Source organism: Taurulus bubalis (assembly GCF_910589615.1).
Source record: "Taurulus bubalis genome assembly, chromosome: 4".
Taxonomy (NCBI): Eukaryota; Metazoa; Chordata; class Actinopteri; order Perciformes; family Cottidae; genus Taurulus; species Taurulus bubalis.
Window position 1 is genome coordinate 31531783 of NC_136592.1, and position 23530 is coordinate 31555312.

The 23530-nt window shown below is 45.2% G+C and overlaps 3 protein-coding genes across 3 annotated transcripts in view; 2 read left to right on the top strand and 1 right to left on the bottom strand.

The window, feature by feature from the left end:
- Positions 1–9126, top strand: part of LOC306734971 (apoptosis-stimulating of p53 protein 1-like) — a gene marked incomplete at its 5' end in the record, with an annotated part of 32955 nt that extends 23829 nt beyond the window's left edge. Inside the window, 10 exons of the mRNA XM_079216387.1 lie at positions 574–795; positions 921–1127; positions 1406–1556; positions 1806–1843; positions 1943–2280; positions 2387–2524; positions 3970–4103; positions 4518–4684; positions 4781–4980; positions 7312–9126. Of these exons, the coding sequence (XP_079072513.1) occupies positions 574–795; positions 921–1127; positions 1406–1556; positions 1806–1843; positions 1943–2280; positions 2387–2524; positions 3970–4103; positions 4518–4684; positions 4781–4980; positions 7312–7353 (1637 nt within the window). The 3' untranslated portion in view covers positions 7354–9126. The remainder of the gene's footprint in view (positions 1–573; positions 796–920; positions 1128–1405; positions 1557–1805; positions 1844–1942; positions 2281–2386; positions 2525–3969; positions 4104–4517; positions 4685–4780; positions 4981–7311) is intronic.
- A 268-nt stretch (positions 9127–9394) lies between these two features.
- Positions 9395–12533, top strand: sdsl (serine dehydratase-like). The gene is made up of 9 exons (XM_079216610.1): positions 9395–9465; positions 10284–10471; positions 10573–10609; positions 10719–10858; positions 10969–11057; positions 11136–11369; positions 11440–11570; positions 11716–11802; positions 12103–12533. The coding sequence occupies exons 2-9, from the start codon at positions 10325–10327 to the stop codon at positions 12204–12206; spliced, it is 969 nt and encodes a 322-aa protein (XP_079072736.1). The 5' UTR covers positions 9395–9465; positions 10284–10324; the 3' UTR covers positions 12207–12533.
- Positions 12534–15260: 2727 nt separating this feature from the next.
- On the bottom strand, positions 15261–18228 carry LOC306735207 (tripartite motif-containing protein 16-like). Its single transcript, XM_079216657.1, has one exon. It carries the CDS (start codon positions 18211–18213, stop codon positions 16531–16533), a length of 1683 nt encoding a protein of 560 aa, XP_079072783.1. The 5' UTR covers positions 18214–18228; the 3' UTR covers positions 15261–16530.
- Positions 18229–23530: the final 5302 nt, after the last annotated feature.

The following is a 23530-nucleotide window of genomic DNA, read 5'->3' on the forward strand; positions in this document are numbered from 1 at the left end:
ACATTATAAGAAGCACCCGATAGAGAATATAGTTTGATATTGTGTTTCACCAAGTCTCGTCCAAGGAAAAGTCTTCCTCTAAAATCTCGTGGGAGGATTAGGACGTTGTCGAATCAGCAAAATATTCAGCCATTGCCTAAAAATAATTTTCGATTACACTAAGCTACGCTTCAGGGCTCCACAATGACACTCGCTTGAGGCGAGTTCACGACATTGTTATGATCCTCAGTCGATTTCTCAAAGTCTGTGTATATCCTGACTTTGATATCCTGGTTCTTAACGAGAGTATACATGATTCTGATTAAAGAAAATATCAGTTTGGAATATGTCAAGAATTAGCAACAACCTTGATTATTGATGCATTGTCAGATTGGAAGAGAAGAATATCCCCTTACTACTACCAAATATTCATTAATTTTCAGTGTCAACCCTTTGAATGACAAATGATATTAAAAAAAGAAGTAAAAAAGCCACAAAATGGCCCTAGTTATGCACAAAGGGTCATTTCTAGAAAAATGGAGATATCGGTGTTGCGTCTGGGAATTCATTGTATATTTCTGCCTCTCCCTTCAGGCTCCACCTCCCAGCCATCTTCCTTGTCCTCGCAAACAGAGCGAACAGACCCCCCTCCAGCAGTGGCTGTGCGTCCCTACGTCCCGGACCACCCCTCCAGACCCCAGTCCCCCAGGAAGGGCCCCGCCACTATGAACAGCAGCTCCATCTACAGCATGTACCTCCAGCAGCCTCAGGCCAAAAACTATGGCTCTCTCAGCAACAGGACTACGGTCAAAGCAGGTCATTTAACAGCAGATTAAGATGCGTTTTGGGAGATTGTGCCACATATGAAGGTTTTTACGGCGAAACAATGTCCACAATGAATAATCCAACCGAGCTCTGTCCCGTTTTCTTTCCCTCCGCAGTCTATGGTAAACCCATCCTCCCAACCTCCTCCACCTCCCCGTCCCCCGTCCCTTTTCTCCAGGGGGGAGGAGGAGGGCGAGCAGGAGGAGAGGATGTTACGGATAAAGAAGGAGGGCGAGGCGAGAGCAGCGATGGGCAAATCCTCCCACCGCCCACTGTGGACAACATCCCTCGTCCCCTCAGTCCCACTAAGCTCACCCCAGTTGGTAGGTGCCAGGAAATAAATCAAACTCCGTGTGCCGCCAGAATCTCGTTTCCGTCAGATTTCTTAGATTTTGTAGTTTAATTTGAGTGTAGATGTGTGACTGTAATGACGAGTTAAAGGGCTCCTTGCCCCTGTGATCATTTCCTTTTTGTGTACTAAAACTCCTCTGTGCCAAACTGTGAATGGTTTGGAATCTGATCAATTCATAACAACATTTCAATCAACAAATAATAGAAGAAGAAGTGCAGTTTTTACACAATACCGAATCCCTTTCCACAGCCCACTCCCAGCTGCGCTACCAGAGTGACGCTGACCTGGAGGTTCTCCGCCGTCGCCTCAGCAACGCTCCACGGCCCTTGAAGAAGCGGAGCTCCATCACAGAGCCCGAGGGCCCTCAGGGGCCGAACATCCAAAAACTGCTGTACCAGAGGTCTGTTCCTCACTGCATGACAGTTACTCTCAAAGGGAGCTCCGTGGCACTCTGTCAGGAGGTCTACGAAATTAAATAAATAAATAAAACAAGCGTATTGTGGCCGTTACTCCCGCCCACGTTAAGGGATCTGATGTGTTCCCTTCCCTGTGAAACCCCCTGCTGCGTACTGTACCATAAATATAAATACATTGCATGAATGAAGGTCTCTGACGCATAGTTAAAGCTGGTTTCTGTTGTGGTGTGTAGGTTCAACACATTAGCAGGAGGCATGGAAGGCGGCTCAGGTAAGACACTGATGTGACACTGAAGGTGGCATAAGTTGGTCTGTCTAGTATTTCCCTTTGATCTGAAGGGCTCGGTGATGTCTCCCTCTTAATTCTCAGGCAATACTTTCTACCAGCCGGACTGCCTTTTGGGGGAAATGGACAACATCCATTCAGCAAATGGAAATGTAGAATCTAGTGACAAGCACGCCAGCGTGGGAGCCGTGGAGGGCGAGGTTCAAAACGTCAACGCGAGCTCCCGCCGCTTGTCCCCTCCTTCCGTCGCTATAGAAACCCCCAAAGAGACAACGGCAAAAGCAGACACCGCCGTTACCGCGTCGCCGCCGGCCCCGGCACCGGAGAGGCCAGAGGACCAGAACAACAACAACAAGAGAGGGTCTAGTCCTGCGCAGGCCTCCCCTTCTCCCTCACCTCCTGCCCCCCCTTCACTGCCTAAGGTAGGCATGGTGTATCTGGGATGGGGTGCACATATGAACCTGAGCAAAATGCCTCCTCCCTGTGAAAGCTCTAACACGTTTCCGTTTCCCTCCCTCGGTGCCGCAGGTGAAGAGAACCAACCTGAAGAAGCCGTCGTCAGAGCGAACCGGCCACGGTCTGAGAGTGAAGTTCAACCCTCTGGCTCTGCTGCTGGACGCGTCGCTGGAGGGAGAGTTTGATCTGGTGCAGAGGATTATATATGAGGTAACACAAGATTACGTTGTTGTCACGGTATTTGTATTATAATACATTCTCGATTTTTTGGAGGGGGGAATGCGTGTTTCCTGGATGCAGAGCTGGAAATCAAATCCAGGCCACGTTTATTTGCACAGCTCAATATTAGAGCGAGTCGAAGGGTTTCACAAGAAAACAGATCAAAAACACCCCCGAGAAATTCTATAGAGACACTTACTGTACGGACAAGTGATTCAAAATAGAGCTGCACAGTGTGTTGATGGCTGAGGTGGATATGCAAAGGACAGCAGACAGGTGAGACAGGTGATTATCTGAACACACACATGGAGGTAGATCCAAAGAGAAACAACGTCTTCTGAACCAAAGATTATAATTTGTGTGTTGCTCCGTGAGTTTCGGCTCGTAATGACGATTTCAATTGTAATCTTGAAACACTTCCATCTGTTCCCCACAAACTAAGCACACGGCTTTACCTTCAACTTCAGTAACTACATATTTAGAAGTGTTTTCTTAAAAATCTACACTCTGGAGCTTCACGTTTGAGCGCTGACAGCTAGCTCACATCTCCCGAAAGCTCAGTGCAGTGACGCTGCTGCTCGCACACATTCACCAACGTACTAACGTACGGAAATTGAGAAAAAAAAACAGTAATAGTCGCCTTAAAAATAAAAGCAATGCAGCTGTATTCCGTGCATTATGTACACTTATTTACGTTTTAGTCCTAATTTCCTATTGACATATCGTGGGCCGGTCGGCGACAGCCAAAGGCCCGTGCAATGCAGAGGTCTCTTCTGGAGCCACAGAGGGTTTCTAGAATATATTCGCGGTAATCTCACAATATAATCTTCAAATGTTGTCCGTCGTTTGGTTTTAATCCTTCCTGCGAAAAACACCTTTCCTTATGCAAGCGAAGAACACTGGTACAAGCCAACGATGATTGCACACCCACACACAACGTTCCTCAACAGATAGCTGGGAGATGTTGAGGCTTTCCAAAACCTTCACGACCGCACGTATTAGACGGCTTTGATCCTCGGCGGCTCTGTCGGGGGAGAGGTGGTCTCAGTTGTGAGGCGGGGGAAAGTTAATGTTGAGGACGCACTTACACTCTGTATCACAGCAGCACAGCTGAGAACAAAGAACAAAGTCTGACATCTTTAAAAGGCAACCATCTCTCGGTTGGAGAGCGGACAAAAGTGCTTACTGACTCACCAAGACTGCAAACTGCAGCTGATACTCTCAAGGAAACATGCAGATGCTTCCAGCTCAGTTTGACGTCATCAAGCCCAGAGGCAGTAAGACTCAACGCTTCCCAAGCTGCTCAAAGAAAGTGCTTTAGTGGGTTTGAGGGAAGGGTTTCTCAAGGTTGATGTCTTTCATTGTTGCTGTGATAGCCAATCGCTCTCTCTGTATAATATCTCTCCGTATATTTTCTCATCACCTCTGTCTTTAAGGTGGAAAACCCCAGCATGCCCAACGACGAGGGCATAACTCCTCTTCATAACGCCGTCTGCGCCGGCCACCACCACATTGTTAAGTTCCTGCTGGACTTCGGAGTCAACGTAAATGCAGCCGACAGTGACGGATGGTCAGTGCTTTCAGCAAGCCACTCAATCCTGCGTTCAATAGGCCGGGCTAATAATAGAACAGTGGCTGCTGCTGCAGGGCCAGAGGGTGTTTGGGTAATGAACACGCTCTGTGGCGGCGAGACTGGAGCTCAGCTCAGAGGCAACAATGGCGAGAGATAATTGCATTTTTAAATTCTTTTTTTTTTGGGACTCGAGCTGCCTTTGCTGTACTGAAGGAAGAGATTAGCAGCTACTGCCGATCCGCATTCAGAAGTTACTTTATTTAATTACCGATGCATTCGTCTGAACTCATGTCTATTCAATGTCAGCCTCAAGTGCATCACTTGAACATCTTCACACTGTCATGAATGAACTTTGTTCAGTAAATCGGTTTAAAGTCATGTATATATTAATTGTTTTATTGTTCCTCACAGGACTCCTCTGCACTGTGCGGCCTCATGCAACAGCGTCCACCTCTGTAAGATGCTGGTGGAGTCGGGGGCCGCCATTTTCGCCACAACGATCAGCGACGTCGAAACTGCGGCGGACAAATGTGAAGAAATGGAGGAGGGCTACACACAGTGCTCTCAGTTTCTCTACGGTACGTAGATACGAACAGGCACGCGATGGGTCGACTAAACGAAACAGGACCCCTCCACTAGAGACATGTGAACCTAGTTCTCTGCATCTCTCCCAGGTGTTCAAGAGAAGTTGGGCGTGATGAACAAAGGCTTGGTCTACACCCTCTGGGACTACCCGGCCCAGCAAGCTGACGAGCTGTCCTTCAGCGAGGGGGACGCCCTCAGCGTGCTGCGTCGGCGTGACGACACTGAGACGGAGTGGTGGTGGGCGCGGCTTAACGACCGCGAGGGATACATACCCAGAAACCTGCTGGGGGTGAGTGAACACACAACAGACACCTTCACATGGTCCATTCTCGTCTCATGGCACCTTCACTGGTTCATTCTCGTCTCATGGCACCTTCACTGGTTCGTTCTCGTCTCATGGCACCTTCACTGGTTCATTCTCGTCTCATGGCACCTTCACTGGTTCATTCTCGTCTCATGGCACCTTCACACAGGTCATTCTCGTCTCATGGCACCTTCACTGGTTCATTCTCGTCTCATGGCACCTTCACACGGGTCATTCTCGTCTCATGGCACCTTCACTGGTTCATTCTCGTCTCATGGCACCTTCACACGGGTCATTCTCGTCTCATGGCACCTTCACTGGTTCATTCTCGTCTCATGGCACCTTCACTGGTTCGTTCTCGTCTCATGGCACCTTCACTGGTTCATTCTCGTCTCATGGCACCTTCACACAGGTCATTCTCGTCTCATGGCACCTTCACTGGTTCATTCTCGTCTCATGGCACCTTCACTGGTTCGTTCTCGTCTCATGGCACCTTCACTGGTTCATTCTCGTCTCATGGCACCTTCACATGGGTCATTCTCGTCTCATGGCACCTTCACATGGGTCATTCTCGTCTCATGGCACCTTCACTGGTTCATTCTCGTCTCATGGCACCTTCACATGGGTCATTCTCGTCTCATGGCACCTTCACTGGTTCATTCTCGTCTCATGGCACCTTCACATGGGTCATTCTCGTCTCATGGCACCTTCACATGGGTCATTCTCGTCTCATGGCACCTTCACTGGTTCATTCTCGTCTCATGGCACCTTCACTGGTTCATTCTCGTCTCATGGCACCTTCACACAGGTCATTCTCGTCTCATGGCACCTTCACTGGTTCATTCTCGTCTCATGGCACCTTCACTGGTTCGTTCTCGTCTCATGGCACCTTCACTGGTTCATTCTCGTCTCATGGCACCTTCACACAGGTCATTCTCGTCTCATGGCACCTTCACTGGTTCATTCTCGTCTCATGGCACCTTCACTGGTTCGTTCTCGTCTCATGGCACCTTCACTGGTTCATTCTCGTCTCATGGCACCTTCACATGGGTCATTCTCGTCTCATGGCACCTTCACATGGGTCATTCTCGTCTCATGGCACCTTCACTGGTTCATTCTCGTCTCATGGCACCTTCACTGGTTCGTTCTCGTCTCATGGCACCTTCACTGGTTCATTCTCATCTCATGGCACCTTCACTGGTTCATTCTCGTCTCATGGCACCTTCACACTGGTCATTCTCGTCTCATGGCACCTTCACTGGTTCATTCTCGTCTCATGGCACCTTCACTGGTTCATTCTCATCTCATTACACCTTCACATGGTCCATTCTCGTCTCATGGCACCTTCACTGGTTCATTCTCGTCTCATGGCACCTTCACATGGTTCATTCTCGTCTCATGGCACCTTCACTGGTTCATTCTCGTCTCATGGCACCTTCACTGGTTCATTCTCGTCTCATGGCACCTTCACTGGTTCATTCTCGTCTCATGGCACCTTCACTGGTTCATTCTCGTCTCATGGCACCTTCACTGGTTCATTCTCGTCTCATGGCACCTTCACTGGTTCATTCTCGTCTCATGGCACCTTCACACTGGTCATTCTCGTCTCATGGCACCTTCACTGGTTCATTCTCGTCTCATGGCACCTTCACTGGTTCATTCTCGTCTCATGGCACCTTCACACTGGTCATTCTCGTCTCATGGCACCTTCACTGGTTCATTCTCGTCTCATGGCACCTTCACTGGTTCATTCTCGTCTCATGGCACCTTCACACTGGTCATTCTCGTCTCATGGCACCTTCACATGGGTTATTCTCGTCTCATGGCACCTTCACATGGTTCAGAAATTCTATTAAATTGAATTTGGTGAACCGATCGAGCTGAATGAATGAACAGCTTTCATCAGTGGGTGGTTAAAAAAGGAATGTTCACTAGATAGTTAATTCAATTCAGCGCCATTTGAGCCTCGTGGAGTTCAGTATGTACGCACTCTGACGCTGAGAACGCAGTTATTGTTCCAGTTACAATATAGCTTGAAATAACCGTACGTCAGAGTGCCCCTTAACCTCCAACCGACTGTACTGAGTTACATTCGGTGTAAATGACTGAATGCTGGATTTACAGTCGCAGGTACATGTGAAGTTTCAATTTACACCAAAGACCAAAATGCGTTGAGAGAATTCACCGATTCAGCAGAGGACTCCTCACAGTCGTGTTACGCTCAGCCTTCATGATGTTCAGCCACCTTGAGAACAATGTTAACATGATGCAATGACCTTTCCCTCTCTCTCCCCCTCTCTCTCTCCCCCTCTCCAGCTGTATCCAAGGATCAAACCCAGACAACGCTCACTGGCGTAAAGCCCAGATCGGGATACACGTGCACGCTCGTGGAGGGCTCGTGCACGCTCGTGGAGGGCGCGTGCACGCGGAGCAGGAGAGGAGCAGCGGCATCTGGGCGTGAGCATTAGCCGGGAAAGAAAGAACAATGGAGGCAGACGGAGGGAAACGAAGCCGGAGCGCACGACTCTAATGAAGCAACGTTTTCCCTGTTTGTTTGGATGCTGGAACCACAGAGCCACTTCATGGTAGAATCATGAATATATATTTATACTGAGTTGCTGCAGTAAAAAAAAGAAGAAATTGCCTGGATCTCATTTTTAGCAACAGTAGTTTGGCAACTTCACACCAGCCGCATGAGAGAAGCTGCATAGAGAAAATATCTATCGCTTGGAAGCAGCTTTGGGCTCTTCGAGGTCAGAACATGAAAACATGAGCTTGGATTCTACAAGGCCTCTATCTGACATTCATCCCAATAACGCCACTTTATTTTTGTACGGTGTTAATTCACAACACGCAGATGGATCTTCGTGAAGCCAAGCCCATCCGACCGCATGGCAATGAACAAGAAAACGCTTTCACACTGTGTGGCGAGAAGCTTTAAGTGCAGTCCAGTTACAGGCCGGATCAGGTGAACGTATGTGTGAGATGTGAAGTTGGTAGAGAGGAAGGTGAGAGGAGAGCAACGGAAAGCGCGACTCTGAATGTGTGTTAAAGGAAGTGTGGGTTCTTTTCAGGTTGTAAGCGGAGCGGCTATCAGCAGTGTTGGTCAGGAATAATGACGGAAGTGCAACCCCTAAGACTAAGAAACTAAATCCAGCCAGCTTTTGATGCATGGTGGCTCAGGTCCACATCAACCCACGCGAGCACGAACAGATGCTGACAATATAATAATATCATGGCATGGTAAAGAAGAAGAAAAAAGTTTTTGTTTGAACTGACATCAGAAGAATATTTCGATTCACATAAAATGATAAAAGAAGCATCTGTGAATAGTTAGGGATGTCTCAACCCTTCACTACTAGTCTATTTATGTCGACTCAGCGGTGGTGCATGCACGTCACGGCAACATCTGTTCAACGGCAACATGGTTGCTGCTGCGAGGAGGTGGAAACGTGGAGGAAAGAGGGAAAACTAGAAAGTGAGAAACGTGTTAGTGAAAGGATTTTGTGAAACCAAAGCAGCTACAACATGGGAGGGGATTGAAGAGACAATATTGTCCTCATCAAACATCTGCCAGTTGTAAGCCCATTAACAAGCTACACCTAGCCCAGACTAGGGCCTGGCACATATTGGTCCTCATGCCGGGGAAGTACAGGTACCGGGCTCTAACACGAACAATATTATAAAACCGCTCAGCACATTTTAAACAAAAAGAAGTTGAAAATATGATGCTTACATTATCTCTGGGCTACCGGCTTCAGTGTTAAAATGGGGCTCAATTAGCCAAGATTGAATGAAGAACCCAAAGTGTGAAGACAACTGTTTGTTTTCTTCATACTTACAAATTTCGGTTCGCTTTTTTGTTTTATTTAAACAATTGTTGTTTTTTTGTGGGGGGTTCTATTGCTACTATTCTTATTCCTAATAGACACATTGATCTTGTTTCTGTATCAGTCAGTGCTGACGCCACTCACTGCTGCCCCCCAGTGTTCAGAAAGGGTTCTGACACAAAGCCTCGCTTCCCTTCACGTGCTGCGTAAAAGACGAGGCAATGGGATGAGTGACGTTTGAAGTGTGAATGTCATATTGGTGTGAGGAGTGGAGAACCATTCATTTCATTTGTGTATATGCAACCTGTAACTATTCAGTTAATGTATTATAATAATAATAAAGATATTATAATCCCTACCAAGAACTATGGCTGTGACTGACTCACTCAAGATTGTGTGATAAAAACACAAAGAAGAAGAAACAGGCAGAGAGACGGAACAAAAACATGCACATATAAGCCTTGGACTTTAGAAACCTTTCCTGAAAAAGGGACTTTATTTTGGAAATCCAACCGGAAGTGGTAGTGTGTCTCGTTCAGAAACGCCTCCGCTGCGCGCGAGACGCCGCATAAAGCCGAGCAGAACGCAGCGCGCGCATTGTGGTTCCCTTTGCGTCAACTAATCAACTTCTCCTTCAAAGGTCAGAGGCTCGTTTCAAGTCAACCACGTGTCACCGATACCTACAATGCGCCGTTACGTCGTGGGGTTTTTACGTGGGAACGTCCTGCGCGTCGCGCTACTTTGTGTCTGTGCGTCAGCGACAACCTTTCATCTGGTCCAGCCAGCTAGCTTCCATGCGCTTTTACTTCAGGATGAAAATGATTTTACTGTGGAAGCAACGTGGCGGGAGTTTGTTCTGGTTTGGTACTTTCTGTCGGCCAAATCAGAAAAATGTTTCCATTGAACAACAACAAACAATGATTAAACAAACGTGACTTTTATTGCCCAGCTTGAACTTTGAGCCTGTTTTCATGTGTCGCTCGGTGATGTTCAATATGTTTCCAACTATTTAACTTGCTTTTCCATGTGTACACACCTTCTTTTATTTATATATATATATATATATATATATATATATATATATATATATATATATATATATATATATATATATATATATATATATATATACACACTACTATTACTGGCCGCACTTGAAGGCAGCATTGGCCGTGCCTGGCGCACAATAGGGCAGGAAACAGTATGACCACCTGTTAATACATAACTGCAGTAAAGTATTTGTACCTGTTGCCTCCTGCTAATTTCCAAACCGCCTTGATTGAAATATGTCCTGAAAGACTTTCTACTTTGACCTCAACTCAAGGTCCACTCTGTAGTAGTTTCCTTATTTCTTCTTCTGGAGCTTTCCAACACACTTCACAGTCCCCCTCAGGTGGTTTAATGGCGTTTCCCTTCAGTTGTCATCACACACACTCCACCGTCTCCTCGCCTCGACAGATCATTTTGCATATTTCGGCAAAAAGAAACCCGGTGCGGCCATGGCCACGCATTTCCACCTGAACACTCCGCTGCTGGAGAGCGTCAGCATGGCCAAGCGCGTGGGAACCCCCGTGTACCTGAAGATGGAGAACGCACAGCCCTCCGGCTCCTTCAAGATCCGGGGCATCGGACTCCTCTGCCAGCAGGTAGGAGCCGTGTACGTCACCGCTGGGGCTGGAAAGAGCTTTTTTACATCTCCTCCAGACCCTAACTTGCCCATTTTTAATTGTATCGCTCTCTTCTGCAGCTCAGCAGCCAGTCCAAAGGAGTTGTCTGCTCTTCAGGTGACACACCAACACAGAATAAATAAAGAATATATATACTTATGCACTCTACAGTATCAGTAGGCGACAGCGTTGACTATAACTCAACATTATATTGTCCTTTTTGCAGGTGGTAATGCAGGATTGGCTGCAGCCTACGTCGCCAGAAAGATGGGCGTCCCGGCCACCATCGTAGTTCCCTCCTCGTCTTCTCAGCTGGTCGTTCAGAGACTCCAGGATCAGGGGGCCACTGTCAAGATTGCAGGCAAAGTAAAGTCAAAATGTCAAATGTATGCATGTGCCGTGTTTGTAGCACAGACATCCGTCTTCAGAATAAACAAAGTTAAGAAGAGCAAGTGAATTCTAATCTTCTTTTTTAGGTTTGGGATGACGCCAATGCAGAGGCTCTCCGGCTGCAGGAGACGGAAGGACTCTCCTACGTCCCTCCATTCGATCACCCGCTGCTCTGGTACGAACGCGCTCGGTCACGATCCGTGTTTTTTACGGTTTTCCTGCGATGCGACTGCAAAACGCTCTTCTCCCTCAGGCAGGGCCACGCCAGTGTGATCGCGGAGGTCGCGGCCTCCATGGGTCCCGGCGCCAAGCCCGGAGCGGTGCTGGTGTCCGTGGGCGGAGGAGGGCTCCTCTGCGGCGTCGCCCAGGGCCTGAAGGACGCCGGCTGGACGGATGTACCCATCGTGGCCATGGAGACGGCGGGGGCCGACAGTTTCAACGCCGCGGTCAAGGCCGGGAGGCTGGTCACCCTGGATGACATCACCAGGTGAGAGGGTGAAAAGTTTTTTTTTTTACATTTTTTTTTTTTTACTTCATCCTCCTCTGTTTCTCCGCAGTGAGGCCAAATGTCTCGGAGCAAAGACGGTTTGCAGGAGAGCTTTTGAATACAGCCAAAGCAGCGAGATCACCGTCATTTCTGAACTCGTGACGGACCAGCAGGCCCTGAGCGCCGTCGAAACATTCCTAGGTGTGTGTGTGTGTGTGTGTGTGTGTGTGTGTGTGTGCTTAAAAGACGGGAACGAACAGCCCAATTAACATCTGGGGAAATGAAATAATCCTTTCTTTTCCTTTCTACATTTTAAGTTAAATCTCTGTCTGGTGTCCCCTTGTAGACGAGGAGCGTGTGTTGGTGGAGATGGCGTGCGGCGCGGCGCTAGCAGCCGTCTACAGCGGACTCATACGCAGATTACAGGATGAAGGTAACCAGTCGTCAACATACAACAGTGACATCGTGTTTGAGACGGGACGTCGCAGCGTTTTCAGTCTGTTGCACAATCCATTGTGAATATTTCGCAACTCTTTTGGTGTGAACGCACCATTAGTGGTACTTTGTGGTACTTTACTTTGTTTTTATCGTGGATCTTTTTCTTCTACATTTGGGCATTATAGCAATCTTTTCAGACTACAGACATGTCAGCAGAATTTAAACTTACTGTATAGAATGTAATTATTTTCTGAGAGAAGATAATAATTTTCGTTGCAATACTACCACTTTTTAGGTCGGCTGCCGGCTCTCTTGGGCCCCCTGCTGGTGATCGTGTGCGGTGGCAGCTGCATCGACATGGAGCAGCTGACCCAGCTCAAACACAAACTGCAGGCTTAAATGTGTGTGTGTGTGTGTGTGTGTGTGTGTGTGTGTGTGTGTGTGTGTGTGTGTGTGTGTGTTGAGCTACAACGGCTCCAAAGATAGCATCAGTTCAGTAAATGATGTGTGGATGGATGACTGGAAGGAAAATCAATTAATAATAATGCAAAATGATAATAACTACAGATATGTATCATCTAATTTGGAAACAAATGTGTAATTTGCAATGTGTTAGAAATGTGTGATTTTAATTTTTTTAAGTCACATAAAATACAAAAATGCAATGAGATTTTTTTTTTTTTTAGAGGAAAAGAAAAGAAATGTTTTAAGTGAATAATTGAAAGTTATTACATGTGAATGTGTTTTTAACCAATAAACTGTCAGAATGAAATGACTACATTCCCCCAGACGGTGGTGTCAGAGTTCACTATTTAGAAACACACTGGAGTCTGATCCAGAACACTTCATGAAAACAAAAACTTGTCTTTGCTTCATACAGATACCAGTTGATGTGATATCCACTCACCGGCCACTTTATTAGGCACACCTTGCTCGTAGCGGGTTGGGACCCCCTTTGCCTTCAGAACTGCCTTAATTCTTCAAATTATAGATTCAACAAGCTGCTGGAAGCATTCCTCAGAGATGTTGGTCCAGATTCACACGATGGCATCACGCAGTTGCTGCAGATTTGTCGGCTGCACATCCCTGATGCCGATCTCCCGTTTCCAGGCAACGTTTTTCCAATCTTCTAGTGTCACATGTGTGCGAGCTTCCTGTTCTTAGCTGGCAGGAGTGGCACCCGGTTGGTCTTCTGCTGCAGGAGCACATCTGCTTCAAGGCTCCACGTGTTGAGATGGTATTCTGGGATCTTGGTTGTAACGAGTTATTTGAGTTCCTGTTGCCCTTCCATCATCTTGAACCACTCAGCCCATTCTCCTCTGACCTCAACAAGGCCGCTCACTGGATGTTCTCTCTTTTTCGGACCATTCTCTGTAAACCCTAGAGATGGTTGTGCGTGAAAATCCCAGTAGTTCACTTGCAACTTCTCTATTATTTAATTTTCTTAAATTAATATGTTCTGCTCTGCTATTGTATTGTATATATTGATTATTTCCCATACTTAATATTTGTATGTTTACTATGTAACGCGCTTGCTGCTGCCACAAACAAATCCCCCCTGGGGATGAATAAAGTATAGATCTATCTCTCTAGATCAGCAGTGTTTTAAATACTCAGACCGGCCCGTCTGGCACCAACAACCATGCTGCCTTCAAAGTCACTTAAATCCCCTTTCTTCCCCGTTCTGATGCTCAGTTTGAACTTCAGCAAGTCGTCTTCACCACGTCTCCATGCCTGAATGCATTGAGTTGCTGCAATGTGATTGGCTGATTAGCCATTTGTGTTAACAAGCAATTGAACCGGTGTACCTAATAAAGTGGCCGGTGAGTGTAAGTTGTAAATGTTGTAAATCGTGTCAACAGTCAAACAAATGAAGCAACAGATCAATGAATCCTCTGAGGTACGCTTGTAGCTTTTAACAGGTTTTATCTTTTTTAATGTCCTCTTGGGAGTCATGGTTAGTGACCAATAGGGAAACGCTTCAAAATAAACTTCAAAAATGTAAAATCTGATCTGATCCAGTCAGTGTCAACAATTTTAATTTCAATAAAAAAATAAAAAGTATATATATAAATAATACATTTGATTTGTATAGCGTTTAAAAAAAGTACTCAAGGCACTTTACATGGTAAAGACAAACAATAGATCACCTGCGTCAGAGGACTTTAATATGTCACCCGAGCGGTTTCAGTCGAGTGTTTTCTAAACCCTGACTGGAACTTGTCGAACATGTTATCCCTCTAGTGCAGCAGTAAGTTGGCTGGCAACAACCTTCACTAAGACGTTGGATAGAAAAGGCAGTTTTGATGAGCCTGTAGTAGAATGTAAATACATGTTTTGCACAGTAGACACTTTCAAAAGGGAACACCTCATATCTTGGAGTTTGAGGTGATGCTGTGTCACTGAAAATAAAAATGTTTTTAATATTTTGTCAACTAAAATGTGAGTCACATCCAATTACGTCGCTGTCAAGCGTCTTTCCCTGCAGGAGGCTCTTAATGATTTGCAGATTCCCGCCCTCGGTAAACTACATAGTTTAATTCTGTGTGGACGTGTTCATTTGCTTTCACTGCCAATGATGCTGCATGGCTGACCTGTATACTTGATATGTGAAAACTAACAACAATGAAACATGCAATGTTGAAAGACGCTTCCAGAACAAGCACACAGCCGCTGCTGAAAAGTATCAAGCGGGAAATAAGTGGAAAAGAGCGATTTCTCAACTGCTGCAGCAAAGTAAATATACATATATATATATATATATATAAGTGGATCAAGTCTCTGAACTCAACTGCTGCTGCTAGTTGTGTGGTAATGGAGTGTGAGAGGCTGTGAGGGCTTGAACTGGTGTGAATATGAATGACGGCACTTTGCTGCAACATATCACGTGACTACATAAAAAAATATTGTGTACAATTGTGTATTTATTTTATACTTTTTATTCACTGATTTGAACGTCTTCCTCACGAGATGAGAAGTCATTTGAAATGATCTATTTACTCGTTTTGTCAAAGCAAAATGTTTGATGAATGTAAATAGATATTATAAATATAATTTCTGCTTGCATTCCTCTGATTTTATGTGTTTTTATGTTCCATCTTTAATTCCGACTTGCGGAAAGGGTTCATAAAGGGTCAACATGTCTGCCAGAGAGCCCTCAAGCACTCGAGGATGTGACAATGGGACACCCCTAAACCCTCAAAGTCTGTGAGTCCCTCAGGGTGGAGATTGGGCTTGGGCCATTGTCTGCTGTTTGTTTCCTCCTGTGTCTCATCACCTGCACCTGTTTTTAAACCCCAGTTGTCTTCTGACCCTGACTGACTTTTTATCTAATATATTTTCCAAAAGGATAGGGAGGTCCCAAATAGACCTGCATAGTTGTGTGTTTAATTGACTTCAATGTAGGCCAATACATGCCAGTGTATTTATTTTCTCCTCTTCAAAAGAGTTTGATATTGTTTGATACTTCATATTTTATTTCGGTATTTTTACAGTTTAACAAGAAATAAATCCTTCGAAAATAAGAAAGAATCAAATAAATGAACCATGCATCTGGCCAAGAAGGGCCATAAAGAAAGAAAAAAAGCTTGTTTAAGCAAGTAAATGAATAAAAATAAGAAAAAAACATGCAACACTTCAACAACGGTGTCAACACACACACACACACTCTGAGATGAGGAACCAGGCATTTTGCTACAGTCGCCTCCTGTTGGATCAGATAAGTTCAGACATCCAGACGGCGCAGGAGGCGAGGACACGTGAGGCCGTACTTCCAGTATACAGTCACTGTGTATGAATATAGATTTTCTTATCGTGAACCAGTTCTGCAAAAGCTGTCGGACAAACAAAGAGTGCATACTCGTTGTTTAATGAGCTGCAGGAAGACAGACAGGTGTGCCAGTTGAAGATTCCACGAGATATGATACGCTTTGGGGAACGTCAGGTGCTTCAAATGCTGCATCGCTTCAAGTTTGATGACAAAACTTAATTAACTTATTATAATAAAAAAATGAAAACGTTTTAACATGCATGATAAAACGTAGCGCAAAGTACAACTCTCACCATTTCAACATATTTAAAATGCTAACTAAAAGACACGTATAACTGATGCTAACCCCTGTATGTTTACTGTACATTTTGCTGCAGAGAATTATGAGTTAAACAAAGGTCATCGTGAGCAGTGAGCGGCTCCAGGACGACACAGAGACAGGAAGGAGCCAACCTACCATACAACATAGTACATCATTTGCATGTTGAATCGGACGACAACAACAACATTTAGTCTCAAATTAATGAACACAAATGTAAACATAGAATACTTTACAGAAAGTGGTGAGAATAAAATATCTATGACAAAGAAGCTCTTTTGCTTTCACTCTTAAGACCCATGCAGAGGAAGAGACACAACAACCAACAAAGACATCAATAACAATATTCATCAAACATTTGGAGCTCAGAGAAGTTTACATTTTCCTGCAGAGAAATATGAGTTGAGGTAAACAAAGAGCATCATGAGCAGTGAGAGCCTCCACGACTAAACAGACGGAGCGCCGCCTCAAGAAAGTCAAACATTTACAGGACAATAATGAGACGTCAAAGTACCGCCCACAATGTTTGATTGACAGGTGAAGAACAATCAGCTCTCGGCAACTATGATGGACACAAAATGAGTTTAAGAATTAAAACACAGAATTTAACCCTCTGCTCTTTCAATCACGTCTGTCTATTTGAGCTTACAGAACTCAGCAGTGTTTTTATAATGCTGATAAATCAGAAGTCCAGCATAGAGAGGCTGAGTGAATGTGGTCTGGACTCTGTGGAGGAGAGTCATGGTTTCAGAGACGCTGTAGAAGGACAGAACACCTGCGCTGTGATCCAGGTACACTCCTACTCTGGAGGACGGAGGACCAGAGACGGGAGCTGTGATGTTGTTGTAAACAAATGTAGAACTTTCTTTGTCGCACTTTAACGCCCAAGATTTGTCATTGAATCCAAACAGACATTCAAGACTGCTCCCTGTTCTGCTGATATTCTTGTATGAGACTGCTACATAAGCTCCTGTTCCTCTCCACTCCACCTCCCAGTAACAACGTCCAGTCAGACTCTCTCTACTCAGGACCTGAGGATAACCAGTGAACCTGTCTGTGTGACTAGAATAAGACTGATGTTTACTCATTGATGTTGCTTTTCTGTTCCGTTTAGATAATAACAGCATTGTGTGTGCTGTGTTTGGATCCAGAGTGATTTCACGTGAATACCTTAAGAATCCAGCTCTGGTCGTGGGCTCTGCTTGTGAAGGTGACAGTAAAACGTCCACTTCAGTCACTGCCAGTGAGACGTTTGTCCACTTCCCCTTCAGGACGTCCTGCAGTTCATCTCTGACTTCTGACACAGCCGCCGTCACGTCCTCAAAGTATCTCAGAGGACGGATGTTGATGCCGGTGGAGTCTGTAGACTCTCTGGGTGGTGACAGTGAGGGGTAGTTGTGTAGGAACTGGTTGTGATCCTCTGTGTGTGAGAGCAGCTTCAGCTCAGCGTCCTTCCTCTTCAGCTCAGCGATCTCCTGCTCCAGCTTCTCCTGAAGCTCTTTGACTCGACTCACTTCCCTTTTCTGCTGGGATCTGACCTGCTGCTTCACATCAGAGCTTCTGTTCTCCAGGAGACGGATCAGCTGGGTGAAGATCTTCTCGCTGTCCTTCACTGTTTTATCAGCAGAGAGATTGACGGCCTTCACCTCCTGATGAAGCAGCTTCACGTCCTTCTCTCTGTCCTGGATTCTCTGCTGGATGTTTAGTCGACTCCCCTCCAGCTCTCTCTGCCTCTCGGTCCTTTCTGCTGCAGCTGTGACTGTGTCGTGGCCTTTATGGTCATCCACAGAGCAGAGGTAACAGATGCACTGCTGGTCGGTACGACAGAACATCTTCATCACCTCGTCGTGACGAGAGCAGATGTTCTCCTGGAGCTTCTTGGACGGCTCCACCAGCTTGTGCTTCTTTAATGGAGCCGCTTCATAATGAGGCTGCAGGTGTTCCTCACAGTAAGAAGCTGGACACACCAGACAGGACTTGAAGGCTTTCCGTCTCCTCCCAGTGCAGACATCACAGGCCACATCTTCAGGTCCGGCATAGCAGTGATCAGCAGCAGCAGCTTGGAGTCCAGTCTTCTTCAGCTGCTCCACTAAAACTGCCAGCATGGTGTTTTTCAGCAGCACAGGCCTCGGTGCAAAGGTCTTCCTACACTGAGGGCAGCTGTGGAGTTTCTTACCGTCCTCTTCGTCCCAGTGGCTTTTAATACAGTTCATGCAGTAGCTGTGTCCACAGGGAGTAGTCACCGGATCCTTCAGTAGATCCAGACAGATGGGACAAGAGAAGCTTTCCCGATCCAGCTGAACTCCTTGCTGCGCCATTTCAGCTCTCAGTAGCAACGACTGTCTGAGTTTCACTTCCTGAGAAGCGACTCTGCTTTGACTTGATCTGAACAACACCTGATGTTCAGTGAACGGGGCGCGTCAGCTCTATTGCTTCACCACCATGTCGGTTACACCCATCTCTGAAGGTGTAGATCTGAAGGGGAGGGAACGAGGAAACATGTGGACAGGGTGCAGCTGCTGTGTTTGAGAGCAGGAGGAAGAGGGAGGGGCTTATCCAGGAAGAAGAGCCGCGCTGTGAATGTGAACTTTGTTTCCTCATTTTCAGACGGAGACTCGGTTGAAACCGGCTGCATGTTTGAAAGTGTTTATGTTTTTCAGAATTCAGAATACGGACCTGGGGCTCTGTACACTATAACAAATAGATGTGGCTGTATTGTTTTACCAGGTTTGGTGTGAAACTAAGAACCAAGCTTTCAAATGAGTTATAATTTATTTCTACTTTCGATGACAGATCTTATATTCAGAAGTCCACATTTAATTATCTTATTTTGTTGCACTTTTGTGCTGGTGGTAACTTCTATGAAGTTATTCTGTTGCTTATTGGACTGTTAACAATGAGAGGAGAGGACGTCTCGGCCCGACTTCCGCTAGCTAGGCCAGAGCCTCCAATAATAGCCCTTGCCTTGTCGCTAACCACCGTGTGAACGTAAACAGGGAGCGTTTCACAAGGTGAGTCATGTGTTACAAAGCTAACCGCGCACTCGTCTTCAATGTGGGCTTCTTCTGTGAGATCTATCTTACGTCCAGCATGCATTACTGCCACAGGCATTTCTCTCCACGCTGTTGGAAAATACATCCAAATTAGCATTGCAAAGAAAGGTTGTGAATCAATTATGGCAACACTTTATTTTACACTTTAAATTGCGCAATAAAGAGTATTCTGTCTTGATCAGCTGGCTGCCATTAAAACCAAAACGGTCTCTTTCACACACTCGGCTCCCTGGTATACTCCTGAGTCACATCATGAAATCCCGTAAGCGCCAGCTTGAAAGACTCAGCAAGAAAACAGGTGTAACAGTCCATCTCCACGCTCATCTCTCTCCTCATCTGCTGCCGAAACCCTGACCCACGCCTTCATCACCTCCAGAATTGACTATTGCAACAGGATTCTCTATGGCACATCATCCAAAAGCCTCAATAAACTCCAGTACATCCAGAACTCTGCTGCTCGCCTGCTCACCCACACCCACTGGCTCCCCGTTGTCGCGTCTTGGGGTTTGGTCTCGTAACTTCCTGTTTTATTTTGAAGCCTGACTCTCCTCTCGTTTCAGGTCACTTGCCCTTCCTCATGTGTCACCATCTGATTGTTACCACCTGTTCCCCATTACCCTCATGTGCTTATAGTCTGTGCTTCCCCTTTGACTTGTGCCAAAGTCTTTGTCCTTGTCCCTAAGCCCGTATACACAGTCCTAGTTGTGTAGTTTTTGTGCTTCGCCACGTAAGTTGTTTTTTTCTGTTTCCTCCTTCGAGAGTGATTTTGTGTTTTGTTAAAGTTTTCTAGTCTAGCTTTGATTTGTGTTTCTGTAGTCTGTTTTCTTCCCTCCTTCGGGAGAGTTTTATGTAGGGATGGGCGGATGAAGCCTTGTGAAGCATTGAGGCTTTCTTCCTATTTGTACCGAAAATGATTCGAAGCTTTGGGGCTTCACTTTGAAGAAAAACAGCGACATCTGGTGGCCGACTGGAGTCAAAGCAGCCCTTTAACAGTGTGACCAAAGCACTAGAACACCTCAATGTTTCAATCTCACATCTTTGCAGTAAAAGTCAATGAAAGCTGCGTGTTCATTCACGGATTTGAAGTTATATACAACCATTATCAATGTTGCTTCTGTTGTTTTTTACATTGTAATAAAACTAAATGCAGGTCAATAACATGAAACGACGTGTTCATGATGGGATTCGAACCTCTCCACACAGAACAAAAAAGACTATTCTACATATACATAACCCACTATACTATGGAGACATTTACAAATGAGTAGATTTCTTTATATTTTTATCGCGCTAAACTTTTATGCCAACAGAGTTATAAATAGTATTTGTCCTTTATAGCTCATTTTAGTGAGGTAAGATTTCATGGAAGTGGCATTGGAACGTGCTTATGAACTCACAATTATCGGTATCTCTTCTCTCAAACCCACATTGTTAATTGACACTGAGGCATCTTATGAAGCAGAGTTTGGTGCCAACACGTTCAAGCTGTCAAACGCGTCAAACCGATGAAACGCTTCGTGAAGCACTGGTGACGTCCGAAGCTTCGGACGTCACCAGTCACGTGACAGTTGTCATTTGATACAAGCTCCGACACTTTGCGCCGACACACAGCGGTTCAGTAGACTGACACAAGCTTCGGAGCTCTGGTATTGTTTGCCCATCTCTAGTTTTATGTTTAAGGATTTAGTGAGTTGTTTTCATAGCCCAATGGTTTTGTCACTCTTCAAAAAGGATCAAGAAAAACAATAAAGTGCACTTGTACGTATATCCTCTGCATCTGGGTCCTCCTTTTAGTCCAGGCCTGACACAAGATGCACAACCTGATGGCAACACTGCAGGAGAGGCTTTGACTGTATCCTCAGTCATGCAGTGGATGACTGGTCAAGCTCACGGACATCTGCTTTTGGAAGAGCGGCATACATTCAAACTCAAAGTGAAATGTGATCATTGGTGTCTGAACGCCATGCCTGACCACACTGTGTGTTACCCAAGTGTCAGTGCTTGCACAGACACCATCACATTCCCAGTAGCCCACATTACAGATTATAAATCCTTTAAAACACTTCTGCAAACTGCTATTAAGTATGGTGCAGGATTTGATAGTGTGTTAAATAGACCAAAACCTTTCTAACCAGAAAGGACCATGTGAGGAAAGAGGACTTATCACAACCTTCACAGCAAGCTGGAGCACCCAAGGGTTCTTCCAGCAGGATTCTTCATGGAAGGATGCTCGCCAGAAGGTTAATTCACACAATGATACTCGGCAACAGAATGATCCACTAACCGTTGAGGACTTATCACAACCTTCACAGCACGCTGGGGTCCCCGAGGGTTCTGTCCAGCCGGCCTCTACACCACAGGATGCTCCACTGCAAGCTTTTACAATTGAGGCAGTTCAGTCTGCCCTCATCGTTTCCACCTGTGCGTCATTACCTCCACCTTCCCCTTGTATTTAAACCCTGTTTGTCTCTTGTCCCCTTGTCTGGTTTTACTGTGTGTTCCTATGGCTGCTTTTGTTTCCATTCCACCGGAATCCCGCTTGTGTTTTGGTATCCTGCTAGGTTTTTGAGAATAAATTAACTTTTGGTCCCCCTGAGCCCGGTGTCCCCGGGTTCCCCTTCAGAGTCCTGTTCCCCCGAGTCTTGTTCCGAGCTCTGCTCCCCTGAGCCCGGTCCCCCTGAGCCCGGTCCCCCTGAGCTCGGTGCCCCCGGGCGTGTTTGCCCACGCATCTGCATTTGGGTCCTCACTCTCCGAGTATCCCGTGACAGGTGGAGGCTTTGAGAGCTCAAGTGGAGCAGTTTAAGGGAGGCTCTCCAAAAGGAGTCTGGCCTGAAGACATTTGATGAGATCAGTTACCTGGAGCTTCAACTTTCAATAAAGGTCACTGAAGCTGAGACTAGCAATGAGTTAAAGCCGTTGGAGGAGGCGTTTCAGACTCAAAAGAAGAGCCAGAAAGCAACCGAAATCAACCTGGCTCAGCAAAGGGAGAAGAACAATCAACTGCAGGCTACTCTGACCCAGAGACTAAATGACACCCTGGAGAAGATAAGATTTTCTTTTTCCTTGTGTTTGAATCGTCGTAGGAATCCCAAATTAATTCCAATACTTGTGTTTATTGTATGTATTTGTTAAGCAAAGTCTTGCGAAAACAATGTATATCTGCAAAAAAATCACTTTTACAATATATATTTTGATCCAGCACGATATGAGCAAGATTTCCCAAAAATGCCTTTCTTGAGCGGTCACCGAGTTTTTCAAACTGTATTATGGAGCCCTAACAACAGCCCACATACTAATAACACAGCTTTTTGGAACGATTAGGACCTAAAGAATCGGAATCTTCAACAAAAATAATAGTGGAACACAGCATGTGGGTGTCAAATTGAGTTTACGTAAATACTTAAACGTAACGGTTACTTGAATTATGTTTCACACCAGATGCATCTTCTCACAAGGGTTGCGGTATTGTAGCAATTTAAATGAACATTAATAAATTAAACAACGATGTGGTTCCGGAGATAATATGTTGTTGTTTTTTGTCTGATAATAGCTGCAGGGGGATTTTCGCACCCTGTTTTTAAAGAGTTAAAAGGGTGACCCAGGCCGGGTGCAACAGTCCGAAGCGCAGCCCTTTTACAGCTCTTGTGTAATGTCATTGAAAGCCGCTCTCTTTCTGGCAAGGGAAGCGCTCGTGTCTCGGTACACTCTCAAAGTCACATTTCGGTACTTTAATTCGTTTCATGGCCCATCTTAATATTTTTTCCGCTGTACAACCTGTGATTCGTGTTGATTAATATCTACTAAAAAATAGTAACCTTTACAGAATAAAAAAGGCTGTACAGTTTTTTTTTTTTTATTACATTGAGCTGAATTCAAGAAATGTTGTTTATTAATTACATTTTACCTCATTTTGTTTGAGTAAAATCTGCTGTGAATCACTGAGTAGACTTTACTTATATTTTATCAGGTGAGCCAAAGATGCAGGAAATTAATGAATTTTACTCCTTTGGAGGTCTTTTTTAATAAACTTAAAATTCCGCCTAACGCATTTTGTTCCACATGGACATCTTCTGCCACATGCAGTAGGGATACCGCTTTCCCAAAGGTAAGACCTGTTTAATTATTCTTAGTTAATGAACAAATTATTACTAAGTTGTTGCAGCAGTTGAACATTGTTTGCTCCTGGAAAGTAAACAATCATGCCAACTTTATTGCCCTGTAACTTTATTTAAGTCACAAGTCAGCTAACGTGGTTTCCACCCCTCCCCCACCGCAACAAGCTTAGCTAGAAGCAGTAGAACTTAGAACACATTCAAATATTTGTTTTTCCTTTCTAAAATAAGTACATATCACTTCACTTTTGTAGTTCAGTTTGTTTTACTGAAAACAATTGCAATAATAAAAGATTGGACTTTAGATGGCTTTCAGACATTAATTGCATCACATTCTTAAATATATAGTAAAATGTTAAAATTGAAGTTAAGAACATTGCCACAACTTATCCCATTTAACAGTAGGTGTTCCAAACTGAATTAGTGTTCAAGAAAATAACAAAATCCTACATAGACTAATGACTGATCAA

What these genes read in the sequence shown, in the direction of transcription:
- sdsl (XM_079216610.1), top strand. Translation starts at nt 10,325, where the DNA reads ATGGCCACGCATTTCCACCTGAACACTCCGCTGCTGGAGAGCGTCAGC. An exon ending in AGGAGTTGTCTGCTCTTCAG is followed by an intron (nt 10,610 to 10,718) that starts GTGACACACCAA and finishes TCCTTTTTGCAG; the next exon opens with GTGGTAATGCAGGATTGGCT. An exon ending in CTGTCAAGATTGCAGGCAAA is followed by an intron (nt 10,859 to 10,968) that starts GTAAAGTCAAAA and finishes CTTCTTTTTTAG; the next exon opens with GTTTGGGATGACGCCAATGC.
- LOC306735207 (XM_079216657.1), bottom strand. Translation starts at nt 18,213, where the DNA reads ATGGCGCAGCAAGGAGTTCAGCTGGATCGGGAAAGCTTCTCTTGTCCC.